Source organism: Eleutherodactylus coqui, chromosome 12, assembly GCF_035609145.1.
Source record: "Eleutherodactylus coqui strain aEleCoq1 chromosome 12, aEleCoq1.hap1, whole genome shotgun sequence".
NCBI classification, from domain to species: domain Eukaryota; kingdom Metazoa; phylum Chordata; class Amphibia; order Anura; family Eleutherodactylidae; genus Eleutherodactylus; species Eleutherodactylus coqui.
In genome coordinates, this window is record NC_089848.1 from 36,536,529 (window position 1) to 36,559,776 (window position 23,248).

A 23,248-nucleotide genomic window follows, 5' to 3' on the forward strand; every position below is an offset into this window, starting at 1 on the left:
TCTTTCTCTTATGTTTTTTTTTTTTTTTCTTCTTTCAAGCTCACACACAATAGCTTGACTAGTCAAAAAACAAAACCCAATCCATGTGCTAATACGCTCCGTAGTGTATGAGTACATGCGCCCATCTGTTTAAGCCCTAAGACTGTCTTTATACAGGTAAGTGTGATATCTGAGAGAATTGGGCCCATGTTGCACTAATAAACCTGCTATTTTTTTCACAATTGCGAAGCATCATTGGCTTTAAATAAGGGAGATGCAATAATATCTCTGCAGCGCCACCTATTGGATGGCAGCATTCCTTCAAATCAATGCCTGACCCTCCGTACAGGTCTGTAGAGCAATGATTGGGCATTGAAAACCAAGTCGATACACAGACAGCTGTTTCGGGGTGTTTGCCCCTCATCAGTGTGCAGTAGGATTCTGGCCTGCCTAGTTAGAGGCCTGGGACGTGGGTCGGGAGGGGTTAACATCACTCCTTGGTGCTCTCCCTACGGAGTGATGTTACCCCTCCTGATTGGCTTTAAAAACACCTCAAATCTCTGGACATGCCGTTTTCACACACTTGGGGAAAAAAAATCACATGTTCCAATCGTTAAAATAGGAGAAAAGCATTGTAGTTGCATGCGAATGCAGGGAATGTGAGTGCGTTGGTGCTTTTTTTCCCCCTTTTATCGCCTATAGGAAATAATGAGCAATTCTTGAACAAAAATAGGACATGCTGTGATTTTTCTGTTTCGGACTCTGAGAAAAAAAACTGTCCATTTGTATAAATCCATTAAAAATGGGTTGTGTTCCTGTGCGAGTGCCGTCTGTGTTGCATCGGACTGAACTTGCTCAAAGAAATCGCCCAGGTAAAGACAACAGTTGCGTCTGTCACCCGTAGGCAAATCGAAAAAAGCTTGGCACAGTGTTAGGCCCAATGCCCACAGGTGGAATTAAATTTCAGAATCCTTGTGGGGCACCCGCATGGACGAGCCGCAGTTCAAGCCTCCCATATAAACACATAGGCATCCGTACTGGAAGTAAAGCATGCACTGGACTTGTTGGTCCAGAAAACAAACCGCAGAATGCTCCGTGTCCGTGCGGTGTCTGCACTGAAGGCTTCCATTGAAGCAGTCCAATCCGCGGCCCGTCTGCAATTGAATTGCGAACTCCGCGGGAAAGCAGGATGCAGAAGACCCGGACAGGTAACGCAGGGTCCTCGGCTGCAGGCTCCGATCCGTCTGTGGACACGAGGCCTCAGCCAGTAGAGCAAAGTGTGATTGTTTTCAGTAAGAGAAGCCAGGTAATCCTGTAGATATGAGAGCTTTCAATGGCTAACAAAGATACGTGATGTTACAGCGAGCTTTCAACCTACCTCGAGCGCTTCCTCAGGCAAATGTGCTATCAGTTTAATGGATGTGGCTTGTTTTTACAGGTCTCTGCTGGCTGGAATAGCGTATTCTACTCCATCCAGATAAAAGAAATGGCACCCCATCATATTCTAGCCAAAAGGAGGCCAAAAAAGATCTTTAGCCTCTACTGGACCCCTATAGAGATATATGGTGTGTACACCATGAGCTTTCCCAATGTACATACTATGTATGGGATAATGTAGTGTGATCCCTACAAATGTGTCTGCAGAGCAGTGTATCTGTTCTCGACATTGCGCCTGGGAACGGGCAGATTACGTCCACTTTGGGATGGAATGGCCCGTGTCTGTATATTAGTGCAGGTAATCTCCGCACAATACAGGAGTGTGGATGAGGACTTGTAGATGCCGGGGGTGAAGCTTTGAGTTCTGCAGCCTGTGTATTTGACTTGTAGATCTTTACTGCTTTATCAGTGCAGTTTGTGGCAGAGAAATCTGCTCTTGCCCTGACCAGGGGAGTTGGCTTTGCTTCGTACTCGACAAGCCACACGACTGGCAGACTGACGCCGCGCTCCTCCGGATGTGCTGCTGGGATGACTGTTTGTCGTTTCTTTTTCTTTTTTTGAATTTTTGGTTTTGGTGGGAATTCTAAAAAAACCCATTTGCTATATCACTGTGAGAGGGACCAAATCAGAAGGATGCTGCCTTTCAATAGGTGGCACTGTGGAGGATTTATTCCATCTCCCTTATTTGCATATTACCCAGAGGAGCGTGCGTGGCCATTTGAGTCTCCTCACTTAGTTTATAGTATATAGTTGCTCTCCCTAAGGAGAAAAGAGCGTTTCTGACCCCTGTCCCAGGCCTCTCACTAGCAAAAGCCAGACTCCTACTGTACACTGATGATGGGCAATAACCCGGAAACAGCTGTATGTACATGGAGTCTGGCTTTGCTTTTGATTCCCAGTCATTGTAAGAAGACTTGTATAAAAAGTCCCACTTTGACTCGAAGGAATGCTGCCTTTCAATAGGTGGCACTGTGGATGATTTATTCCATCTCCCTTATTTGCATATTACCCAGAGGAGCGTGCGTGGCCATTTGAGTCTCCTCACTTAGTTTATAGTATATAGTTGCTCTTCCTAAGGAGAAAAGAGCGTTTCTGACCCCTGTGAGAGGGACCAGCATTTTAAAAATTGCTCCCCACAACCCTGTTCCGCTCCCCAGGCTCTGCGCTGTGTCCCTGTGTCCATGGCAGTGAATGTGCGTTACAGAAACGGCGTACCTCCGCCAGCTGACCTAACCAATAGCTCTTGAGTTACTTACTAGAGATGAGCGAACGTACTCTTTTCGGGTGTTTTTTGCACTCGAGCACCGCTTTTTCCGAGTAACTGACTACTTGGACGAAAAGATTCGGGGGGCGCCGGGGGTGAGCGGGGGGTTGCAGAGGGGAGAGAGCTCTCCCCTGTTCCCCACTGCTACCCCCAGCTCCACCACGCCGCCCCCCGAATCTTTTCGTCCGAGTAGTCAGTTACTCGGACAAAGCGGTGCTCAAGTGCAAAAACACCCGAACTGAGTACTTCGCTCATCTCTATTACTTACCTATTCCTGCCCCATCAGTCGTCTTACCAGATCTTCACCTTACTGCAAGCCGGCCGGATCCTCTTCCGGTGACTAAGCGTACATTCTCTGCATTCTCCTTCCGACGGGTCGGTGCTCCCACTCGCTAGTAACGTAGCGTTCACTGCCTAGCAGGGAATGCCGAGCTATTGCCGAGACTGTGCATGCACGCTGTCTTGCGACAATAGTATATGAACACTCGCGGTGAGACTGCGCGCATGCGCAGTCTTGGCAACGGCTCGACAATCCCTGCTAGGCAGTGAACGCTAGGCACTAGTGACCAGGTACACCGACCTGCAGGAAGGAGAATGTACGTTACATCACATGAAGAAGAGGATCTGGCCGGCTGGAGGTGATGTGACTCGAACTAGAGGAGACAGGAGAAGATCAGTGAGGAGAAGATGCTGTAAGAAGGCTGCCTGGGAGGAATAGGCAAGTATAGATTTATTTTTTTTTCCTAATGACAAAACCCCTTTAAGGAAGCGATGTAGCCTGCTATAATCTGCTGTTTCCATTCTCCCAACCAGCATGTACAGAACTGTTACCATCTTTGCCATGATTTAACCTATGCCGATCAATATACAGTGCGCCACTTTTATGTACTGGGATGCCTAACATTTGTGTTTTTGTTTTCTCTTTTCCATAAAGGAAAGCGCTCCCGACATGGTGTACCTGGGTTCACTCACCAACTTTGATTTGGCTTTTGCTTGGACGCAAGATAAATGTGTGCCTCTTGTACGGGAAATAACATTTGAGAACGGAGAGGTAAACCTTTTAACTCCTCTTCTCCCCCCTCTGCAATGCCTGGCATCCCTCACACACTCACCTTTTTAGTTGGTTTGTTTTTCACTGCTAGTCGAATGCTTGGCAATTGGATATTAAAATATATATATTCGCTTTATTTCAGCAGCTGAATACATAGTTTTGATAAATCGTGACAATTTAACCTCTTAGTGACGGGCCCATTTTATGCCCTAACGATCAACCAATTTTTCAGTTGACAGGAACCATAACTTTTAATTTTTCCGTATGACTGCTGGTTTTTTACGGAACGAAAGGTAGAAGCCTTTAACAGCTTCTGCATTCTCCTTTCCCGGGTACAGAGCGCTCAATAAGTGCTAAAGAGGGAAAATATTACTTCTACTATGCGACCCTGTGATCACTGTGATCCCCTGGCACAGCAGAGCTGCAGGGTCCTGACAGATCCTGATCAGCTCTGCCAGTGACTGATGTCACTATAGGGGAATGTTTTTCCCTGTAACTGGGGCTCCTATGGATGTCCCAGCTACAGGGGAGAAGGGTGAAATAAAGCAAAATACAATGTGAATGACCTCCTGAGGTCTTATATGATGTCATGGGGGTCATAGTTGTAAAAAAAAAAAAAAAGTTACAAAAATGAGTAAAAAAAAAAAAAGACCCCAAACCTTCACTGTAGACACCCTGTAATCCAAAACCATAGATATTATATATTTAAACGTCCAAAACAAAGTGAGGAAAACTTTCCCATACTTTTAGTGTAAATACACTAACTTAAGAAAAAAAAACTTAGCTCCAATAAAACTAAAAAACTGAAAAAAGATATTTAAAAAAGCCCTATGTCACAGCAAAAATAATTCTGGTAGCTGAAGGGGAAAAAATAGGGCAGTAAAATCTCTAAAATGTGTCTGGTCTTTAAGTGGTTAAACCCACTGACACGATGCTCAGGAAAGATGTTACAGTGCTGGAGGGGGTTCAAAGAAGGACAACTAAATTAATAAACAGAATGAAGGGACTGGAATACCCAGAGAGGCACCAAAACTGGGATTATTTATCCTGGAAAAAAGGCGGCTAAGGGATGATCAAATAACTCAGTATAAATACATGAGGGGACGATACAAGGATCTCTCCCAGGATCTGTTTATACCCAGGACTGGGACGGTAACAAGGGGGCATCCGCTACGTCTAGAAGAAAGCAGGTTTCATCACCAACACCTAAGTGGGTTCTTTACTGTAAGAGCAGTGAGACTGTGGAACTCTCTGCCTGAGGATGTAGTGATGGCAAAATCCATAGAGGAGTTTAAGAGGGGACTAGATGCCCTTCTAGAGTGCTACAATATTACAGGATATAGACATTAGGTGACCAGCGGGGTTGATGATCTCAAAGGTTGATCCAGGGATTACTCTGGCTGTCATTATGGAGTCGGGAAGGAATTTTTTTTCCTCTATAGTAGCTAATTGGCTCTCTGGGGGGGACGGGGTGGAGGGAGATTAAAACAGGCAGAATTGGATAGCCATTGTCTTCATTCAGCATACTATGTCACTATGCTACCAAGACTGTTGCTGCCAGGCATTGAGTATGTGTATACCCGTCACTCATAGGGTCGGGATACATGTGGTGGTATTGGCCTTCCTAGTATAATCTTGTGACAAAATGGTAAGTCATGAAGTAAAACTGTTAACCCTTCAATTTTGTGCATCATTTATATTTGTATCACTTCTAGCTAGACTTATGGGGAAGGGAAAAACACTTTACAAATCTATTCTAAACTGATTACCTGACTCAACGGAAAGCAACAGTGAAGAGTTTTTGTTTATTTTTAGTTTTTCTCCCCATTTTTAATATGCGGTTGTGTTCTAGGAGCTGACCGAGGAGGGTCTTCCTTTCCTTATACTCTTCCATATGAAAGATGACATGGAAAGTTTAGAAAAGTTCCAACGAGAAGTTGCTCGTCAGTTAATTAGTGAAAAAGGTATGTATTGACTGCGACCTCTTCGGCTGGGTTCACACAGGGCGGATTCCCGTCAAAAATCTCGCGGTTTGAAGCGGCTCGGCCGCATGCTTTTCCGTTTGCGGCCGGCGCTCCCATAGAGAAGAGCGTGGCCGCGATGTAAATAAACAAAAAAAAGGAAATAGACATGCTGCATCTTTTGAAGCTGCGGCGGCCGCAGCTGCGGTTTCAGCCGGATTTACCGCAGCGGATTAGCTGTCCCGTGTGAACGAGGTTTCTGAGAAATGTCGTCCACATGGCTGGCTAATCCCGAGATTAGCGGGCGGATCTGCTGCGGCAGAACCGCGGCAAATCCGCCCTGTGTGAATGCAGCCTTCACCTTGCTACACTTTTTTTTTTTTTTTTCCTCTTGGTTCAGAATACTCTGACTACTTCTGGACTGTGCCCACTGTACATATACGGCCAGACCTGTGTGCTATTCTGCAGAACTGACCTATATTTATGGCCATCCTACGGAGTCCCCCGGGGTGATTTCAGCACCCTGACCCTGATCATCCGAACTACCTCTGGTCCTGCAAATTAAAGAAACATTCCCATCTCAGTGTTTTATGGCTGAGATGCGAAACTTGAGTGACCAAGTGGCATTGTGATGGGGCATCTATTTTATGTAGAACGTATGATAAATGTTTGCATTGGAAGGCGAGGAGCTCTAATTAATGTTTGTTTTTTGTCTGCCAAACAAAGAAAAGTATTTGGTTTTAATCATTTTGCCATGTTAGTAGCACATTGTTTCACTTCTCTGTCACCTTAGGAAGGTAATTTATGCCCATGACGGCTTGTTCTGGATGAATCTGCCATCAAACTAAACTACTAACTTGAACATTTAGCTTGCAGACCCCTAAATACTTTGATGCCTATGACTTACTATGACTTGGGGCTCATGCCCACGGACGGAGCGGGATACGCCTGCGGAATCCTGTGGGAATAAACAAAAATGTCCCCGCTGACTATCGCGGAAAAACAGCCTTTTTCCGCAGTCTCCATTAAAACTATATTAGTGGAGACCTCCCGCCACAAGAAAACGCTGGAAAATAGAACATGCCACGTTCCCCCCCCCCCCCCCCCCCCCGCGGTGTAAAGCCGCGGCAGAATCCCGCATGTGGGGACCGAGCTATTAGGTTCAATAGAACCCACTAGCTGCGTTGTTCTGCCGCAGGGAACGCGGCATTAATCCCTCCGTGGGCCTTAGCGCTCAGGAATGTTACCAACAAGAATGAATACGTGCTTAAAAAATACACATTTCTACTATTTTGTCTTCTACTTTTCTAGGAACAATAAATTTTCTTCATGCCGACTGCGACAAGTTCAGACATCCCCTCCTGCACATCCAGAAAACTCCAGCTGACTGCCCAGTAATAGCCATTGATAGTTTTAGGCATATGTACGTGTTCTCCGACTACAAGGATTTAGCGTAAGTATCTTTTATGGTTTACCTTCATCACAACCATCCATTCACTTCACTAATAATGTAGTAGCTTCAAATACTATGTTGTGATTTTCTTAACCCTTTAAGGACATGACATACAGTTACAGCTTGGCGCTTTGCAGTTTGTATGGAGGGGGATGGTGAGGTGCTGTTCGGTTGCCAAGACAGCCCGGCACTACTAATAGGCCGATCAAAGCAATATAGTACATCGGACCCAAGTCAGCCAGAGTCGCAGCACTCAGCCTCTTCCAAGTAAAAAGATAAAACTAAATATTTAGTTAACATTTTAGTTAATTTAAAGTAAATATTTAAAAGTCCTCCCCTCCCCCCACTTCTCATTTTTCCCACACACCCATTTAAGAAAAATTATTTATATATATACAATATATACACACACACACTTGATATCCCACTGTCTGAAAAAGCCCAAACTTACTAGGCATCGCATTATTTCACATGGTGAAGGCTGTCAAAAAAGGAAAAATAAAACCTAATGCTAGAGTTGTGTTTTTGATCATCTTGTCTCCCACTACAAGTTAAATTTTAAAAAATGATCGAAAAGTCGTGTACCAAAAATGGTTGCAATAAAAGTTACTGCTTACTCTACGGGGGAAAAATGAGCCCTCGCACATCCCCAATGAAGGAAAAATTCAACTTCCAACATTTAAAAAAAAAAAAGTGTAAACGTAGAATTGTCATAATGGTACTGACCACTTTAATATGAAGTTTGCATATCATTTTTAACACTGTTATGAATGTTGCACAAGGACACACCCCTTAATGGCACATTTGCTTTTTCTCACCCGTATCATTTTGAGACACGGCTGAAGACCGTGGGTATAGCCACTGCCACTAGGAGGCGGATACTAAGCAGAAAGTGTTAGCTCCTTCCCCCTTACAGGCACCAAGCTAATGGGTTTTAGCGTGGTGTCTGTAGGAGGCAGACCTGTTCTTACCAGGTTTCAACTGCGTTTGGATTATTGGGAATACAGGGAGGCAGGACTCTCGTTGTTACCTCGCCTATGTGGGCGAACAGAACGAAGTTAACCGTTCTGTTGTCTGCCCTGGACTCAAAAGAGATGGAGGCATGTTCAAGCTTAAACTTGAACAGGACTCGTCAGCCATAGTGTTCCCCATCTTTCTGGAGTGCACTCTACCTCTTTTGAAGGCGGGCGCAAAGATATATTTAGCTACGTATATAGGTATATAATTTTTTTTTTTTTTCAGTTGTGTGTGCGCACTGTATGTACAAATGTATTTGGACACTGCAGAAAATCGGCAAATATGCAAATACGGAGTTTGCCAAACAGTATGCTGGGAAGGGCATGGGGAAAATATAAAGCTGCTCATTTTGTAATAACTGTTCATTCATCTGATCCAAAACCTGTTGGAAGTACGCCTCAACGTGTTGCCGCTGTAATACAAGCAAAAGGAGGGTCGACACGTTACTAAATAGAATAATGAAGCTTTTTCTTAAAAACATGCAGCGTCCAAATACTTTTGTCCATATAGTGTATGTGTTGTATATATCACACACATACAGCGAAAGACTCGACAGGGGTCCAGCCAGAGCCACGTACTACGGTGTGTGTTGTCTCGCTGAAAAACAAAACTTACATGCAAACATTTCAAGCCGCTTTCCTCTAGCGGTATTCCATCGTGGCAGCCGGCTGTAGAACCTACTACAGACACCCCTCCTGCTCAACCCTCACTGAATGCCGAACCAGAATGGGCTCGCTCCTGTCACTGGCGATCTCTGACCTTACCACGGCATTCAATGCCATTTTAGACAGGTTGGACCGTTTTACTAGTCCATCTGTTCAGAAAGTATCCAACAGACAACTCAATCTCATGGTAGACGACAATGGACCCCACCGCTCGCCACACTTGTCCAAATCTCCTGCATCATCTTCACATATTGGACCATCATTGATTAGGTTGCTGCTGAAGATACCAGTTATGCAACTAGTGAATGTGTTTGCATCTCTGCTTAATAAACAATGAGAAGGAGTCGAACAGTCAGGTGACCTGAAGATTCTGTGTCACGTGACCAGTATCTGATTGGTCATTAATGTCATAAGACACCCCAATTAGGCGGCGTTACTCCTATTTAATCTTAGTCCGATGCTATACTTACTAAAGTTGCCCGTTACATTTGAGATGCTGAGATAGGCGCTTGGTGCTGCCGTTGTAGTGACCCGGAGGGTCCTACAGGGTAGTCAAAAGAGTTATCGAGTCACTGTGACCTCGGTATGAGCCTCTAGGGGACTTAGGAGGTGCCCCACCTGAGATAGACGCTGCTGTTCCTGGAATATCTAACCCAGCAATAGCTTGGTGATTGGAAGACAGGATAGTCAGGAGATAGCAGGCCCATGATTGGTGCATTGGTTGCTTAGCAGCACCAGAGCCCACATGGGAAAATTAATTTCAAGTGTGCGTAAGCTGCAGTAGTCAAAGATTGGGAGCAGAAGAGGGCAGAAGTAGGGACAAGAGCAGAAGAGGATTATAGTGTGGTGAGACAGTGAGTGTGTCATCAGAGGAGATAGAGGGAGGAAGCACGGAGAGTAGCGGAGTTTCTCTTCCATCCTGAGTAACAGTGGAGTACAGTCTACCCTGCATAAGCCCCTCCAATCTGTCACCAATGGCCCCAGAAAAAGAAAAATCTTAATTTTATTCAAATAACCTTTACCCTGAGAGAAGTAAGGAATCTGACACTGTCAATGTGGAAACAAGTGAAACTGTTACCATTGCTCCCAAATCCACTAGTGTGAACGGTTTCTATGACCTGACATTTCATAGTAAACTGTGTGCCTTCAGTTTACTGGCATCTAAGTGGACTGGTCTCGTTGTTTCACTACCACAAGGCACTGGCGTCGCATACTGACATCAGTCGGTACACAAACTATGCAGAGACTCTTACCTCTATGGCGACTGCTGCGCAAGTCTCCATATCAGAGTAGCTGCCACTGTGACCAAGCGTAAGCTAGCGCCACCCACTCGACCTACCTCTGGCTCGCTGCACTGTTATAGGTAGAAATGCTGAGGCTTGTTAAGTGATCTTTGTAGTTAGGAGTGGTGATAGGATGTGTTATATCTACTGCTAGCTGATACTAGTGATTACACTGCAGAATGTTACTATAAGGGTGAACGGGAGAGATGTGTGGATGAGATGATAACCGGGGACAAGCTATGGAAGGTCATCGGCTCCCTTCATCTTTTAGGAGATTAATGGATAAATCCTTGAAGTATTTGGCAGCGGTAAGGGAGTAGTTTGCCATTGCATTCCCCACCCTCCCCATTTATGCGGGCATGGGACCGGCGTGCAGCTGTTGGCAACAACACGGCTGGCTTGTGAATATAGGCAGTGATTTCTGTAGCCGGTGACAGATAGCATAAGGGCTTTACTTTCCTCCATAACTGAAGGGGGCATTATAAATCTGTTTACTGCCAGACAGGGATCTAGGCCATCTGCAAGTAAAAGGGGGTAGTGGATATAGTGACACATTAAGTAGTGATCTCCCTCGACTCGGGGATCGCTGGATCCACTGTAGACCCTAAGAATCCCGTTATATGTGAATGCACTATCCCTGTCATTCTAAAAACCAATCTCTGAACCCTTCAGAAACAAACACATCGGCCTCCTATAAAGCTTTGTATATACACCAAATGCCCAGCCCTCTTTTTTTCTGAGCATAGCCCCATGAAGAGGCTTGTACAGCTGAAATGCGTTGGGTCCATTCCCAGGGTATATTTATGTTGTGATATCCATCTATGGGGCTCTTTGTGACCAAAGTCGTGCTACAGTCTGTTTTCTCCACCCTCTCGCCTGATGTAATACGGGTTGGAAATATCCAGGGGCTAACGCTATTTGTTGTATGTCCGTATGTGTATAGTGCCCGGGGCACACACCCTTTTGAAGTATTGAATTAAAGTTAGATCTTATTTTAGATATTTACCCACTTTCTTCGTGAATGTAGAAAACCTTTTACTCTGAAGTCTGCATTACTTATGTAGTGCATTGTACAATGCCTATGAGGCGGGGGCTAATAGTCCCAGTTACATGGCAGACAGAGGTTTTTTTCTCAGGTTGGTAGTCAGCCAAGTCATTGCCTTAAGATATATGTGCAGTTTAAAGCCAATTAGTGACCTCTGTAGAAAGGCCTATTGGCAGTCACTAAGGGTTTAACCCCTTCCCATGACGTAAGGGTACATCATGGGAACGGGGTACTTCCCGCAAAATGACGTACCCTTACGTCATAGGGATAGCGCAAGATCATAGCAGATCTCGCGCTATCCTGCAGCGGGAGCCGGCTGTCGCTAGTAGCCGGCATCCCGCTGCGAAAAAACTGAGGCAAAATGCTAATTTTTAGCATTTTGCCTCCCAAAAAATGCAATAAAAATGATGACAAAAAAGTGTGTACCCCAAAATAGTACCAATAAAAACTACAGCTCGTCTCGCAAAAAATAAGCCCTCACAGAGCTCCGTCCATAGAAAAATAAGTTATAGCACTTTGAATGCAGTGAGTTTAGAAAAAAATAATTTCCAAAAAAAGTGTGTGTAAAAGTGGAAAAACCTAAAAAAAAGCATTTTGGTATCATTGTAACCGTGCCGACCCGCAGAAAAAATGGGTTGTCATTTATGCTGCATAATTAACGCTTAAAAAAAAAAAAAATCTATGGCAGAATTGATGCGTTTTCTCTCCCTACGATCATAAAAAATGTAGTCTATGTAACCAAAAATGGTACCAATAAAAACTACAGTTCGCCACGCAAAAAACAAGCCCTTATACGGCCGCATTGACAGAAAAATAAGTTATGGCTTTTGAAAAATGGAGATGAAAAAATACCAAAAATCGTTTGGTTCTCAACGCCAAAATAGGCCATGTCATTAAGGGGTTAAAGGGTTGTACAAAAATGTTTTTTAAAAATCACCAATCCATCATGATAAAAGTATGATCAATGGTGGTCTCAGTGTGGAGACTGCCGATGATCCTGTAACCAGGGGTGCAGTGTTCCTCTCTTCTAGTCACGGTGGGACCGCTGCACCCACCTGCAGCGATGTCAGATTGAATGGAGCAGCGTTTGCACTCGATTTATTTTCCTCAATGGGGCTACTAGAGAGGACAAGTGGCTATTTCTGGGAGTCCCTTTGGAAATGAATAGAGGTGCATGGAGTGCAGCAAGCCCACAATGAGGATGAGAAGGGTACACTGGATGGCCGTTCTCAGTTGTGGGGGGCCTCAGCGGTGAGACCTACACTGATCATACTTTTATCACCTATCCTATGGATAGATGATAAAAGTTGTTTTTGGTACAACCCCTTTTAAGAGGATTACATTGACTCTACAACTAATCCAAAGTAAAACACGGCAGTGGCTAACATGGCCAATACAAAGTAACTTACTATGGACATGTGGATTAAAGGGAAACTGTCAAGTACTTTTGTTGTCCTCACTGCATAAAGTAGTAACAGACCTGCTATTTCATGGGGTAAAAGGCAGTGGGTTTTAAGAACTTGCAGCTTGCTTCTGTATGTTTCTGCAGCTCCCAGCAAGAGTGAAGCCCAGTTTATTCATGAGGCGCTCCACCTATCTACTGTATCTAACAGTCTTATAGCTATTACACTCCATGCTTAGAAAACTGCCAGCCAGGGTGGTTGGATGGGGGTAGTAGGACCACATGAATAAACTGGACTCCTCTCTTTCTTGGGAGCTGCAGAACAAGCAATAAGTTCTTAGAAACCACTGCACATTACCCATTAGTGACAGACATGCTGATTTTAGCGGTTTCTCTCTCCTTTGTGCTACTCTTCTTTGTGGCAATGATCTTTCCCAGTATAGAAGTCAGGCTCGCAGGCCTGTAGTTTCCTGGATCCACCTTCTTCCCTTTTTTTTTTTTTTTTTTTTTGAAGATAAGGACAACATTTGCCCTTTTCCTATCTTCTGGGACTTCTCCTGTTCTCTAGGAATTTTCACAGATTACAGCGAGTGGTTCAGCAATTACCTCTGCTGCTTCCTATTAGTATCCTTGGATGTAATTCATCTGGACCTTGAGACTTGAATTTATGTAAGTTAGCTAAGTGTTCCCTCACCAGCTCTCTGCTTATAGATAGCCTGCATTCTTTTATTCCCCCAATAGCACAGGGAAGATCAGCTGATGTTCCATCTTCTTTCTGAAAGAAAATGGATACAAAATAGGAATTTAAAAGTTCGGCCTCCTCTACATCATTCTTAACCAATTCACCATTTTCATCCTGTAAGCATCCAATAGCATCTTTAACTTTTCTTTTGCTTTTGACCCCTCCCCCCCCCAAATTCTTTATTATTGCTTATTTATTTAATGTCTATATCCTGTAATGTCAGTGCTCTAAAAAGACATCTAGTCCCCTTTTTAAATTCCTCTATCAACACTCTGCCATCACCACATCCTCAGGCAGAGAGTTCCACAGTCTCACTGCTCTTATAGTAAAGAACCCTCTTCTATGTGGTGATGAAACTTTCTTTCCTCTAACCGTAGAGGGCGCCCCCTTGTTACAGGCCTGGGTATAAATAAATCATGGGAGAGATCTCTGTATTGTCCCCTGATATATCTGTACATTATTAGGTCGCCCCCTTAGCTGTCTTTGTTTTTGTTTTTTTCCTAAACAAAATAACCCTAATTTTGATTACCTCTCTGGGTATTGTAGTCCACCCATTCCGTTTATTACTTTAGTTGCCCGCCTTTGTACTCGCTCAAGCTTTGATATGTCCTTTATTGAGTACCGGTGCCCAAAACTAAACACAATATTCCATGTGTAGTCTGAGCAGTGACTTGTAAAGAGGAAGTGCAATGTTCTCATCATGTGCCCCTAGTCTTTTTTTGGTGTCCCCCATGATCTCATTTACCTTGGCAGCAGCTGCCTGACACTGGTTGCTCCAGTTAAGCTTAAAGTTAACTAAAATCCCCAAATCCTTTCCCATGTCAGTGTTTTTTCATTTAGTGTGTAATGGTGACATGTATTTCCTGCCCATGTTCGGAACCTTACATTTATCAGTGTTAAACCTCATGTGCCGCTTTTCTGCCCCTAACTTATTCAGATCCTCTTGCAATGTCCTTGCTTCCTCTTGTTTTAGTATCTTAAATAGTTTTGTATTATCTGCAAATATTGATATTTTACTGCACAATCCTTCTACCAGGTCATTAATAAATATAGTAAGAGTAACCCCCCCCCCCCCCCCAGTACTGCCCCTATGGTACCCCACTATTAACGATGACCCAATCTGAGTATGTACAGTTACTTACCCCCTAACACACATTCTCGCCCAGACCAAGCATTCTCATTTTATATGCCAACCTTTATGTGGCTCAGTATGAAACACTTTGGAAGAGTTCAGATACACAAGATTCAGTGACTCCCCGGTCCAGTCTACAACTTACCTCCTCCTACAAGCTGATCAGGTTAGTTTGATAGGAGCTACTCCTCATATACCCATGCTAATATGGAGTCATACAGCTATTTTCCTTGGGGTCCTCCTTCTGAGAGCATCTCTTAGAAACCTTTCACACATTTTACCCACAATAGAAGTCAGACTTACTGGCCTGTATTTTCCAGGTTCACTTTTTGACCCCTTTTTGAATATCGGCACCACATTGGCTATGCTCTAATTGCTGTTGCTGTAGAATCCGGAGGTGGTCGTCCACTCTGTATTCCAAAGCAAAAAGTCCGCCCGTGTGTGTGAGGCCTTAGCATGTGAATTATGAGTTTTATTGATTATCAAGAAATGGAAAATCTGCCTAGATTTTTTTTTTGTGCTTTTATAAATAGTTAGAGCTCTTAAATATAAGAAATAACGTTCTGTGTCGCATTACTTAAATCCTTTAAACCCCGGGGGTGGATGCCATCTGGACCCGGTGATTTATCTATTTTAATATTTTTAAGACTGTTCTGCACTTCTTTCTGGGATAGGTCGGCTGCACATGATTAAGTCGGATTCCGCATGCGGCAACGGAATCCGGCGCTGACCGTGGCCTGTGACCCTGCATATACCCCTGGTTTCTTTTGTATTACGGATACCTGCAGCGGCTCGCGGTCGTGCGCAGTACAGGTTTTTTTTTTTATGTTCGTTTTTCTCATGCCGTCGCTAGGCGATGACGCGGGTACCCGCAGCCCATCCACAATGTCCGTTTTCAGTGAAGTCCGCACTAAAAAAGAACATGCTGCCATTTTAGTTCCGCTCGCAGAAATCTTAGTCGCTGCCCGCTGATAGCAGACATGCGATTGTTCTATTCTTTCAATGGATGCGGAATACTGCGGATCGTCTGCGTGTATGACTATCACGGACTCCGCGATCCAAAACCGGTAGTGTGCCATCGGCCTTAGACTGGTGACATTTAATGAAGAGATTACATTATCACTCTGCGTCTCATCTGGCATTTAATTTTCATTTGGACACAAGCTGACCTCTCTGGCAGCTGAAGTTTGGCTTTTCCTCTGGTCGGTCTGTAAACATGTAGCACCCATTGCAGCTCATTATATTGCTCCCCTTCCACGTTTATGTCCACGTCCAAACTTCTAAAAGCCAAGAATTCTTGCGATGACATATAATCTATAGGATGCTAGACCCAGTAATCATCCTACTCATTGACTCTTCACTCTTCCCAGAATGCTTCAGGATTTATGCAAATCACCTTCCAGGTGCTCCAATCCACCATACCTCTTAATCAGCATATGCCCTTTGTGTTTTCTTACTGTGCAAATGGGCTCGTTATCTGATTCATTCTTGTCTTGATTACTATAATTCATTAACAACACTGGCCAACAAAAACAATTTCTGTATCTGGTTTGAAAACAGGTGGGTTTAACTAATTTTGGGGGGCTGAATTCAGTGGAAGAATCAGATTCCATGTATCACGTCACATTTTTTAGATACATTCCACTATTACATGGACAATAATACAGCATTGCCAAATATTGTCTGGTTTTTAAATACAAAAAAAAAAACACTCCAAACTAATGTTTTTCTGGTAATGCATTTGTGAATGAAACTCAAATACCGATCTGATGTAAGAATGAAGAGAAGGGCTTCATGCGGATTACAACAAACCCTAAACAGCAGTGCAGATAGGCTCATGTCGGTAACCTTCCTGCTCAACTAAATTGTGCTGCCATCTAGTGACTGTTTGTAGAACTTCATCCGCTGTGTATTACATTCAAATAAAGAGTTTAGCTCAGTCACTGATCTAATTTTATATAAATAATTCACCAGAAAATGACCACAAACACAAATCTTTTTTTTAAAAATTGACATTACATAAAAACTTTAGGTGATTTCTAAAGGTAAATTCGGATTCTACACCCAGAAACCATAAGAATTGATATATCGCACACCAGATGAGCAGTGGAATTGGCAGCATCGTCTTCCAGTCTGTCCTGAATATCCTAGCCCGGCTCATCGTTCTTTCCACCACCAGCTACACTGTTGCCTCTACCCTGTATCAGTTACTGCACCGTGGAGGCAAGTCATGAGTTGGTGAAAATGTACCAACTGCAATATCAGATCATGTAATATGACTTAAGCTGATAACACTTATTACACTAAATCACTAATAGTAATTGTACACAAGCAGTTCCTGAAGGATGGAGAGTTGGGCTTACCAACCCCACAGCCCTGTCCCTCCGTTCCCTTTATAACTTCATCTTCTCATCCACTAAGCTCTCCGGAGCGTTTTACTGCCTCCCATCTCCTTAGATCCGAGTGATAGACTATGTTCAGCTGACGATCTTAGACTATTATCTCCCATCTAGAATTCCAACTTTGCACTTCTATGTCATGGCTCAGAGCCTGACCCTATCTGTCAGCTGTTGCTGTGCTGCTGAATATGTTGGCACCGTGGAAAGAGTTAACTTTATTTTATTATTTGCATATAAAAAAACCCCTTAATCCACCTTCCCCCTCATGACCGTAAAGAAAGACAACCAAAAACTATTGCGCTTGTCTGTTTCAGACTCCTGGATGAGCTGATGGGTTGTGATACTGATCAAAGACTAAGAGCCGACGGCTTCACCCCTCCAGAGACTAATAATCCTACCGCAGAAAATGACATGTCACATTTACCGATTTACACATTCTGTCCCCAGTCTGTAGAGATACAGCGTCTCCTGAAAGTACTGCGCGCCTCTTCCGCATGCCACGCGCCTCTTCCGCGCCGTGCGCCACCTTTAGTGTAATTAGGCAGCAGGACTGTAACTACTGTATGAAGAGTGGCAATATAGTGTCATGGTGTGGACTACCAAGAGCCTGGTTGCCATTTTTGTCTGTATAGTCTGAGTATAACAATTGCTTTAACCTCTCCTGTAAAGTATATGAACCTTACCTTAAGATCTTAAGACTTAAATTATCATTTTTTTTTTCTTTTTAGAATTCCCGGCAAACTCAAACAGTTTGTTTTAGATTTACATTCTGGAAAACTGCATAGAGAATTTCACCATGGACCTGACCCAACTGATGTTGCCCCCGGACAGGTATATGGAGTAGTTAACATATTATATTATATATTATATTATATATAGTCTCCTAGCAAATATGAAACTACTTGGAAGCAGCAGGAGTTTTCTCAGATAGGGGGGTGATCGATGGGGTATGTTATCATATTGCGGATTTGCTGCAGATTTTGGTGCAACTTCACAGTGGATTTCAACCCTTCGCTTGAAGTAGTGATGTCCACAGCAGACACAGACATGATGCGAGTTTTAAATCCGTAGCGCAGGTTAGCGCACTCTGTGGCTTTTCTCCTGTGTGTAGGTGGGAATTCTCACAACTCCGCCCAGTGATTGTACCATAAAGGCAGCATTTGTGACCTTAGTAAATTCATGAGAAATGATATTTTAGAGGAGGTTTGCAAAGTGATGTTCACATTGTTCCTAGTTGTGTATATGTACTGGGTGGGACATCGACACACAAATATCGATAGTCGATAGTTTGTTCAGCGATAGTCGATACTATTGTTTTATTGTAAAATATAAATATAAGCGCTGCGGAATAAGTTGGCGCTATACAAATAAAGATTATTATTATTATTATTATTAAATATCGGTAGAAAACTATCGATATTTCGATATATCGACTTTTTTAAATGCTGTATGAAAATACAACAGGTCTGGGGTTAATAAAGCAACAATCAACAAAAAAATGTTAAAACTTTAAACTGTAATATATTTTCATGTTATTTTTAGTTATAGGTTAATAATAAATTCGAGATGATTGGAGGTAAACACACAAACAAGGTCCTGCCTGCGACAAGAAAGCCAGAATCTGGCTGCTGGAGCTGATGGGATGCGGGCGTGATCTCTGTGTGTTTGTGGGGCTGCGGGCTCTGCATTTTTCCAAGTTGCGGCTGAGGGACCAACGGTCTCCATGGCAACCTGTAAACAATGCAGGGCCTGGTAACGCGAATGAGATGGGTCTCCTATCTTTTCTATGGGCACTGCGTTCGTGTTAGACGCTGAACGCACGACATGTCCGTCTCCTTTTCTGGATGCAACCTTCGTGCGTTCAGCGCAGCTCTCCATCTGGATGTGGAAATGCTTTCCTTTAGAAAGCATTGTCCACAGCCATCGCGTTAGACGCAAGCGTTCAAAGCCTGCATCTAACGTGATGAACAAACGCATGTGGAAAAGGCGCCTAGGACACCGTTTTTTTCTGAGAGTCGTTTTGCCTGGAGCAAACCTTATTGGTGACAGTCACCTCACACTTTCCAGAAGTCTTTAGAACTTGTTTATAAGTTCATTAGTGCCGCAAGCAAAACTACATCCTGTACAACACAAAGGGAAGGGCAGCATGTAAAGAAAGAACATCTGGTCACCGGACCACAAGACACCTTCCTCCTTTACAAAAATCAATATGGTATCGTATCGCCTTAAACTATCGCTGTTACCGCTATATCGGGCATAACAATATCCATCAAAAGTATCGCCGAAGCATTAGCGACATATCGATATTTCAATAAATCTGTTTTCGATGTCCCAACCTTAGTTCTGACCATAGGATGAGCAGGAAGTGTAATAGAAGCACGGAGATCTCGAGCGGTCAGTCAACTGCTGATGACCTATCCAGAGCATGGGTCGTCCGTTGTAGAAGCCCTGAATCCCCCTTTCACATTTCTGTATTTTCATTAGATTTTATTCATTAGCATTGAAGTCTCATTCAGAAACTGTATTTTACGTGTTGACTTTTTTTTTTTTTTCTCTTTCTAGCAAACCCAAGATCTGGCCAGCAGCCCTCCTGAGAGTTCCTTTCAAAAACTAGCCCCAAGTGAATATAGGTACACTATACTGAAAAGGGATCGTGACGAGCTTTAGTAACTTAGAACCGCCGTGGAAGCCTTAATGTTTGATCAAGCAGATTCTGGTAAAATAAAATCTTAGCCTATATTTTCATAATTGTATTTTTTATTTGGGATACACAGCGGATTATTTTTCTTTGCTCCCACTGTTTGTAAATACGTCTGTCTCGTGGTTTCCTTTTGTACAGACTTTTAAATTTGAGAATTTGAAATCTCTGAAACCAACGGTCCCGGTTCAAAGCCACTAAGGTGTCATGAGAATATGCATAAGTTGTTAAATTGCACTTCCCCCATTAAATTGGATTTTTGGATGTCTGTCTTTATTCATACTAGGCATAAGTGATAAGCCAAGGCTCAGGTATACAATGTGCTAACGATCAAGTCTTCCAAATAAAGAACAGAATTGGTTTCCACACGGTCTACAGGCGCTTCACAACATGATCATCCTGCTAGCATAATATTTTGGTTAACAAAGTTTTTATTAATTTTTTGGAAAGGTCAAAACATATTAAACATGACTTTCAATCTTACATTTATTTACATAGTCAGGGGGTTACAAAGTTGGGTAAAATGCCCAAATTACATCTCGGGTATTACTTCTTACAGAGAAGAATAAAGTAAAATTCAAAGTTTTATTCCTTTATTAGATAAACCCTCACTGAAACAAAATATAATCGGCCTGAAGAGACCCGAACCAAGAGTAACATAAAGGGAGAAACAAGTATAAAGACAGTAGGGCAAACACGTAAGGAGAGGATCAAGGGGTGGGGTGGAGGGGCTGTGCTTGTAGCTTGTCATATCGGCGCACCTGAGTTGAAAGGGTACAAAAAACTCTTCTGTTGATTTAGCTCTGTAGATAGATAGATAGATATAGATATAGATATACCTCATAGATTTGTTGGGGGGGGTAGAGGATATACTTGAAGGTGAGCTAGAGGCCCCTGGGAGGGTCACAGAGCTAGCTGTTGGGTTCCATAGACGCATAGTGAGCGAGTATTGGTACCAAGGTGACAGATTCTTTCATATACCGCTTCACGGTCTGCAAGAAGAGCCGCCAGCTTCTCATTAACCAGAATCCATGACCGTTTTAATTTAACCAAATCAACACTAACTGATGTTTTCCTCCAGGAGCAGCGATTGCCGTACGTGCAGCTAGGAAACAATAGGATCTCCATTTATGAGTGTTTGGGGATGTTAGGGATGTGTTACCCCAGTAAAGCTACCCAGGACGATTTTTGTAACAAAATATTAGTAATGGAATATATAAGGGTGTAAACCTGAATGCAGAACCTGCGGAGCCGAGGGCGGGTCCACCAGATATGTAGGAAGGGTCCCTCCACTAGCATAATATTTTGACCTAAATGTTATTTCACGAAGCTCTGTATGCTATGGTTACCGTTTAGGAGTCTTCGGAGTAGATATACTTGTTACATATGACTATGATGATTTATGGACTTGTACTGTAAAATCATCTGGAAGTTTAGTTATGCTGTCAGTTGTCATGTGTGAACCGAACCTGCCAAACTGTTTCAGGTAAGCATTGCTAAACGTCTGGTTAAGAGTGACCCCACGAGGTGGAGGTGGTGGTCCTCCTGCGGTTCAGCGATTAGCACTGCTTTGTGGTGCTGGTGTCCAAGAACAAGATCTGCAACACCAAGGAGGAATAACAGCATATCCACCCATTATGACTTGTATCCAGCATTGTGTTTAGTCATTTTACTGTACATTCCGCTTCAGAGTGGGCAGAGACTAGTTGCTGTGACATCTCCCATATACCGCACACAGAGAAGACGTGTCTGCAGCGGCATGGAGGACATTATACAGCAGTGTAGCAGTTAATTAACTTGTCCGAGATAAAGCGCTGCACGTCTTCCTTCATAAACCTCTGTGGCAGCATCTGCAATCCATCTATGGGCAGATGTCGGCACATTCCCAGTGAGGAGTGCGGGAGAGATGGCTGATAAGCCGGGAATGTATTTTATTACAGAAAAAGTATTTATTCAATTGCACCATTTTTATTTGGTCGTTATTGTTCATTTGCATCCAGAATGTAAAGGAATTGTCCAAGTTAGATTTTTACTTTGTTTTTTATATTCACACAAGAACAGATGAACTTCAAACTATTCAATCCTGTTGGCTCCCCCCTGTGTCAAGTGCCGCTGCTCTGGTCCTGAGGTCTGTGATTGGCTGCAGCAGCCTGTAAACACAGACTGGCGCTGCGGGGAGCAAGAGGTGAGGGGTAGTCTTTTGTTTATTTTTTTTATCATGGGTATCTGGATTTCAGAGGGAAAATTTAACTGACAATTTAAAAAAAAAAGACTAAATTTGGAAAGTTGCCAAAAATGGTTACCATTGTCGTGCGTGTGGTGTGTGCGCAATTCCCATAGGTGTTTACCCTGCTGCTTCTGGCAGAGATTCAACAGCACTTGGCTTCTACTCAGACCAATGTCACACTCTTAAACCTATGATTTTTCAATGTAAACGCAGTGCATTTTGTGAGAAAATCACGTTTCAATTTGAAAAACTTAAATATTGTTTCCTGAACATTAGTAAATAAAATCTCTCCCAGAAGCAGTAATGGGCGAGTCTGCTGCAGTATTGCGATGTTTCTCACAGCGATGCAGCTGCATTTCCTATTTTTCTGCATGTGCAAATACATCCATTTACAATAATGGGTTCTGGGTTTTTTGTGCATTTTGTAATGTACATGACTCACGTGGGACCTCCGCCCGTGGTAAATATGTGCCAATAGTCCGAAAGTCAGAGGGCTGCCCGTTCTGAGGCTTGACAATTCCACTACGATGTGTAGAGGAGATCGGATGTGCAGACGTGGTGGGCTGCTGACAAACAGAAGGAGGAGGTACCCGGCTTCAACAACCTCCACTTAATGATACGTTGTTTCATCTTCATACAGGACAGGGAAATAGAAACTGGCATGGGCCCTCCGCCCTCATTACATAAGCCCTAACTGTGTAATGTCTCCATTCTCAGTGTTAGAGATGTCAGAAGGCAAGCAGAGGAGCTTGTACGTGGATCGCAGGGAGGACAATCACATATAGTTCAACCTATCAGGCTAATTTCATACGGGCGACCGCAATATTGGGCCATGGAACTCTGCCGATATTGCACTCGGGAACGTGCGTGGTTTCGCCCATCACTTGCATGAAGTGTCCTCGCATCACTTCAGGGAACTAGCACGTGTTTCCCATAATTTTCAATGAGAAGCATCGCATGCGCCTCACAGGCCGTGCAATGGTTTCCCGACCCCATTGAAAACAATTAGTGAAAGCATTCTGAGCAAACTCCCAAAGAAAGTACATGCAATGATTTTATTTTTTCCCCCACACTGTGATGCGGGAAAAAAATCGCTCCTGTGTATGACTTCATGCAAAAGAATGGAGTTCATATTCATGAGTCTCACTATGCGCAAATCTCGTGATTTTCTCAGGCCGCGTGAAAACGCCCCAACTGCAGGATTATCGCTCGCGTGAATGTGGCCTTAGGACGTCTCTCGCACACAACACTTTTTAGCGCGTTTGCTGTGTTTTAAAGGCCGCGCTAAACATTGTAAAAAGCCTCTTGATTTTAATGGGTCTTCTCAGACTAGCGTTCGGGGGTGGCATTTTTAACTCTGCGATTTTCGAGCGCTGTCTCTTATTTTCAGCATTTAAGTGTTTGAAAACGCAATGTGTCAAGGGGGAGCATGTTCAACACTGTCAAAACCATGGTAGAAGCCTGTGTACAGCGGTTTACCGTGTATTTGAATG

The 23,248-nt window shown here is 43.4% G+C and overlaps 1 protein-coding gene across 1 annotated transcript in view; it reads left to right on the plus strand.

Moving 5' to 3' along the window:
- The window catches only part of ERP44 (endoplasmic reticulum protein 44), a 42,731-nt gene extending 22,939 nt beyond the window's left edge, over window positions 1-19,792 (plus strand). The window contains exons 8-12 of the mRNA XM_066585280.1: window positions 3,615-3,731; window positions 5,584-5,695; window positions 7,004-7,145; window positions 17,559-17,661; window positions 19,393-19,792. Coding sequence (XP_066441377.1) covers window positions 3,615-3,731; window positions 5,584-5,695; window positions 7,004-7,145; window positions 17,559-17,661; window positions 19,393-19,497 — 579 coding nt within the window. The 3' untranslated portion in view covers window positions 19,498-19,792. The remainder of the gene's footprint in view (window positions 1-3,614; window positions 3,732-5,583; window positions 5,696-7,003; window positions 7,146-17,558; window positions 17,662-19,392) is intronic.
- Window positions 19,793-23,248: the final 3,456 nt, after the last annotated feature.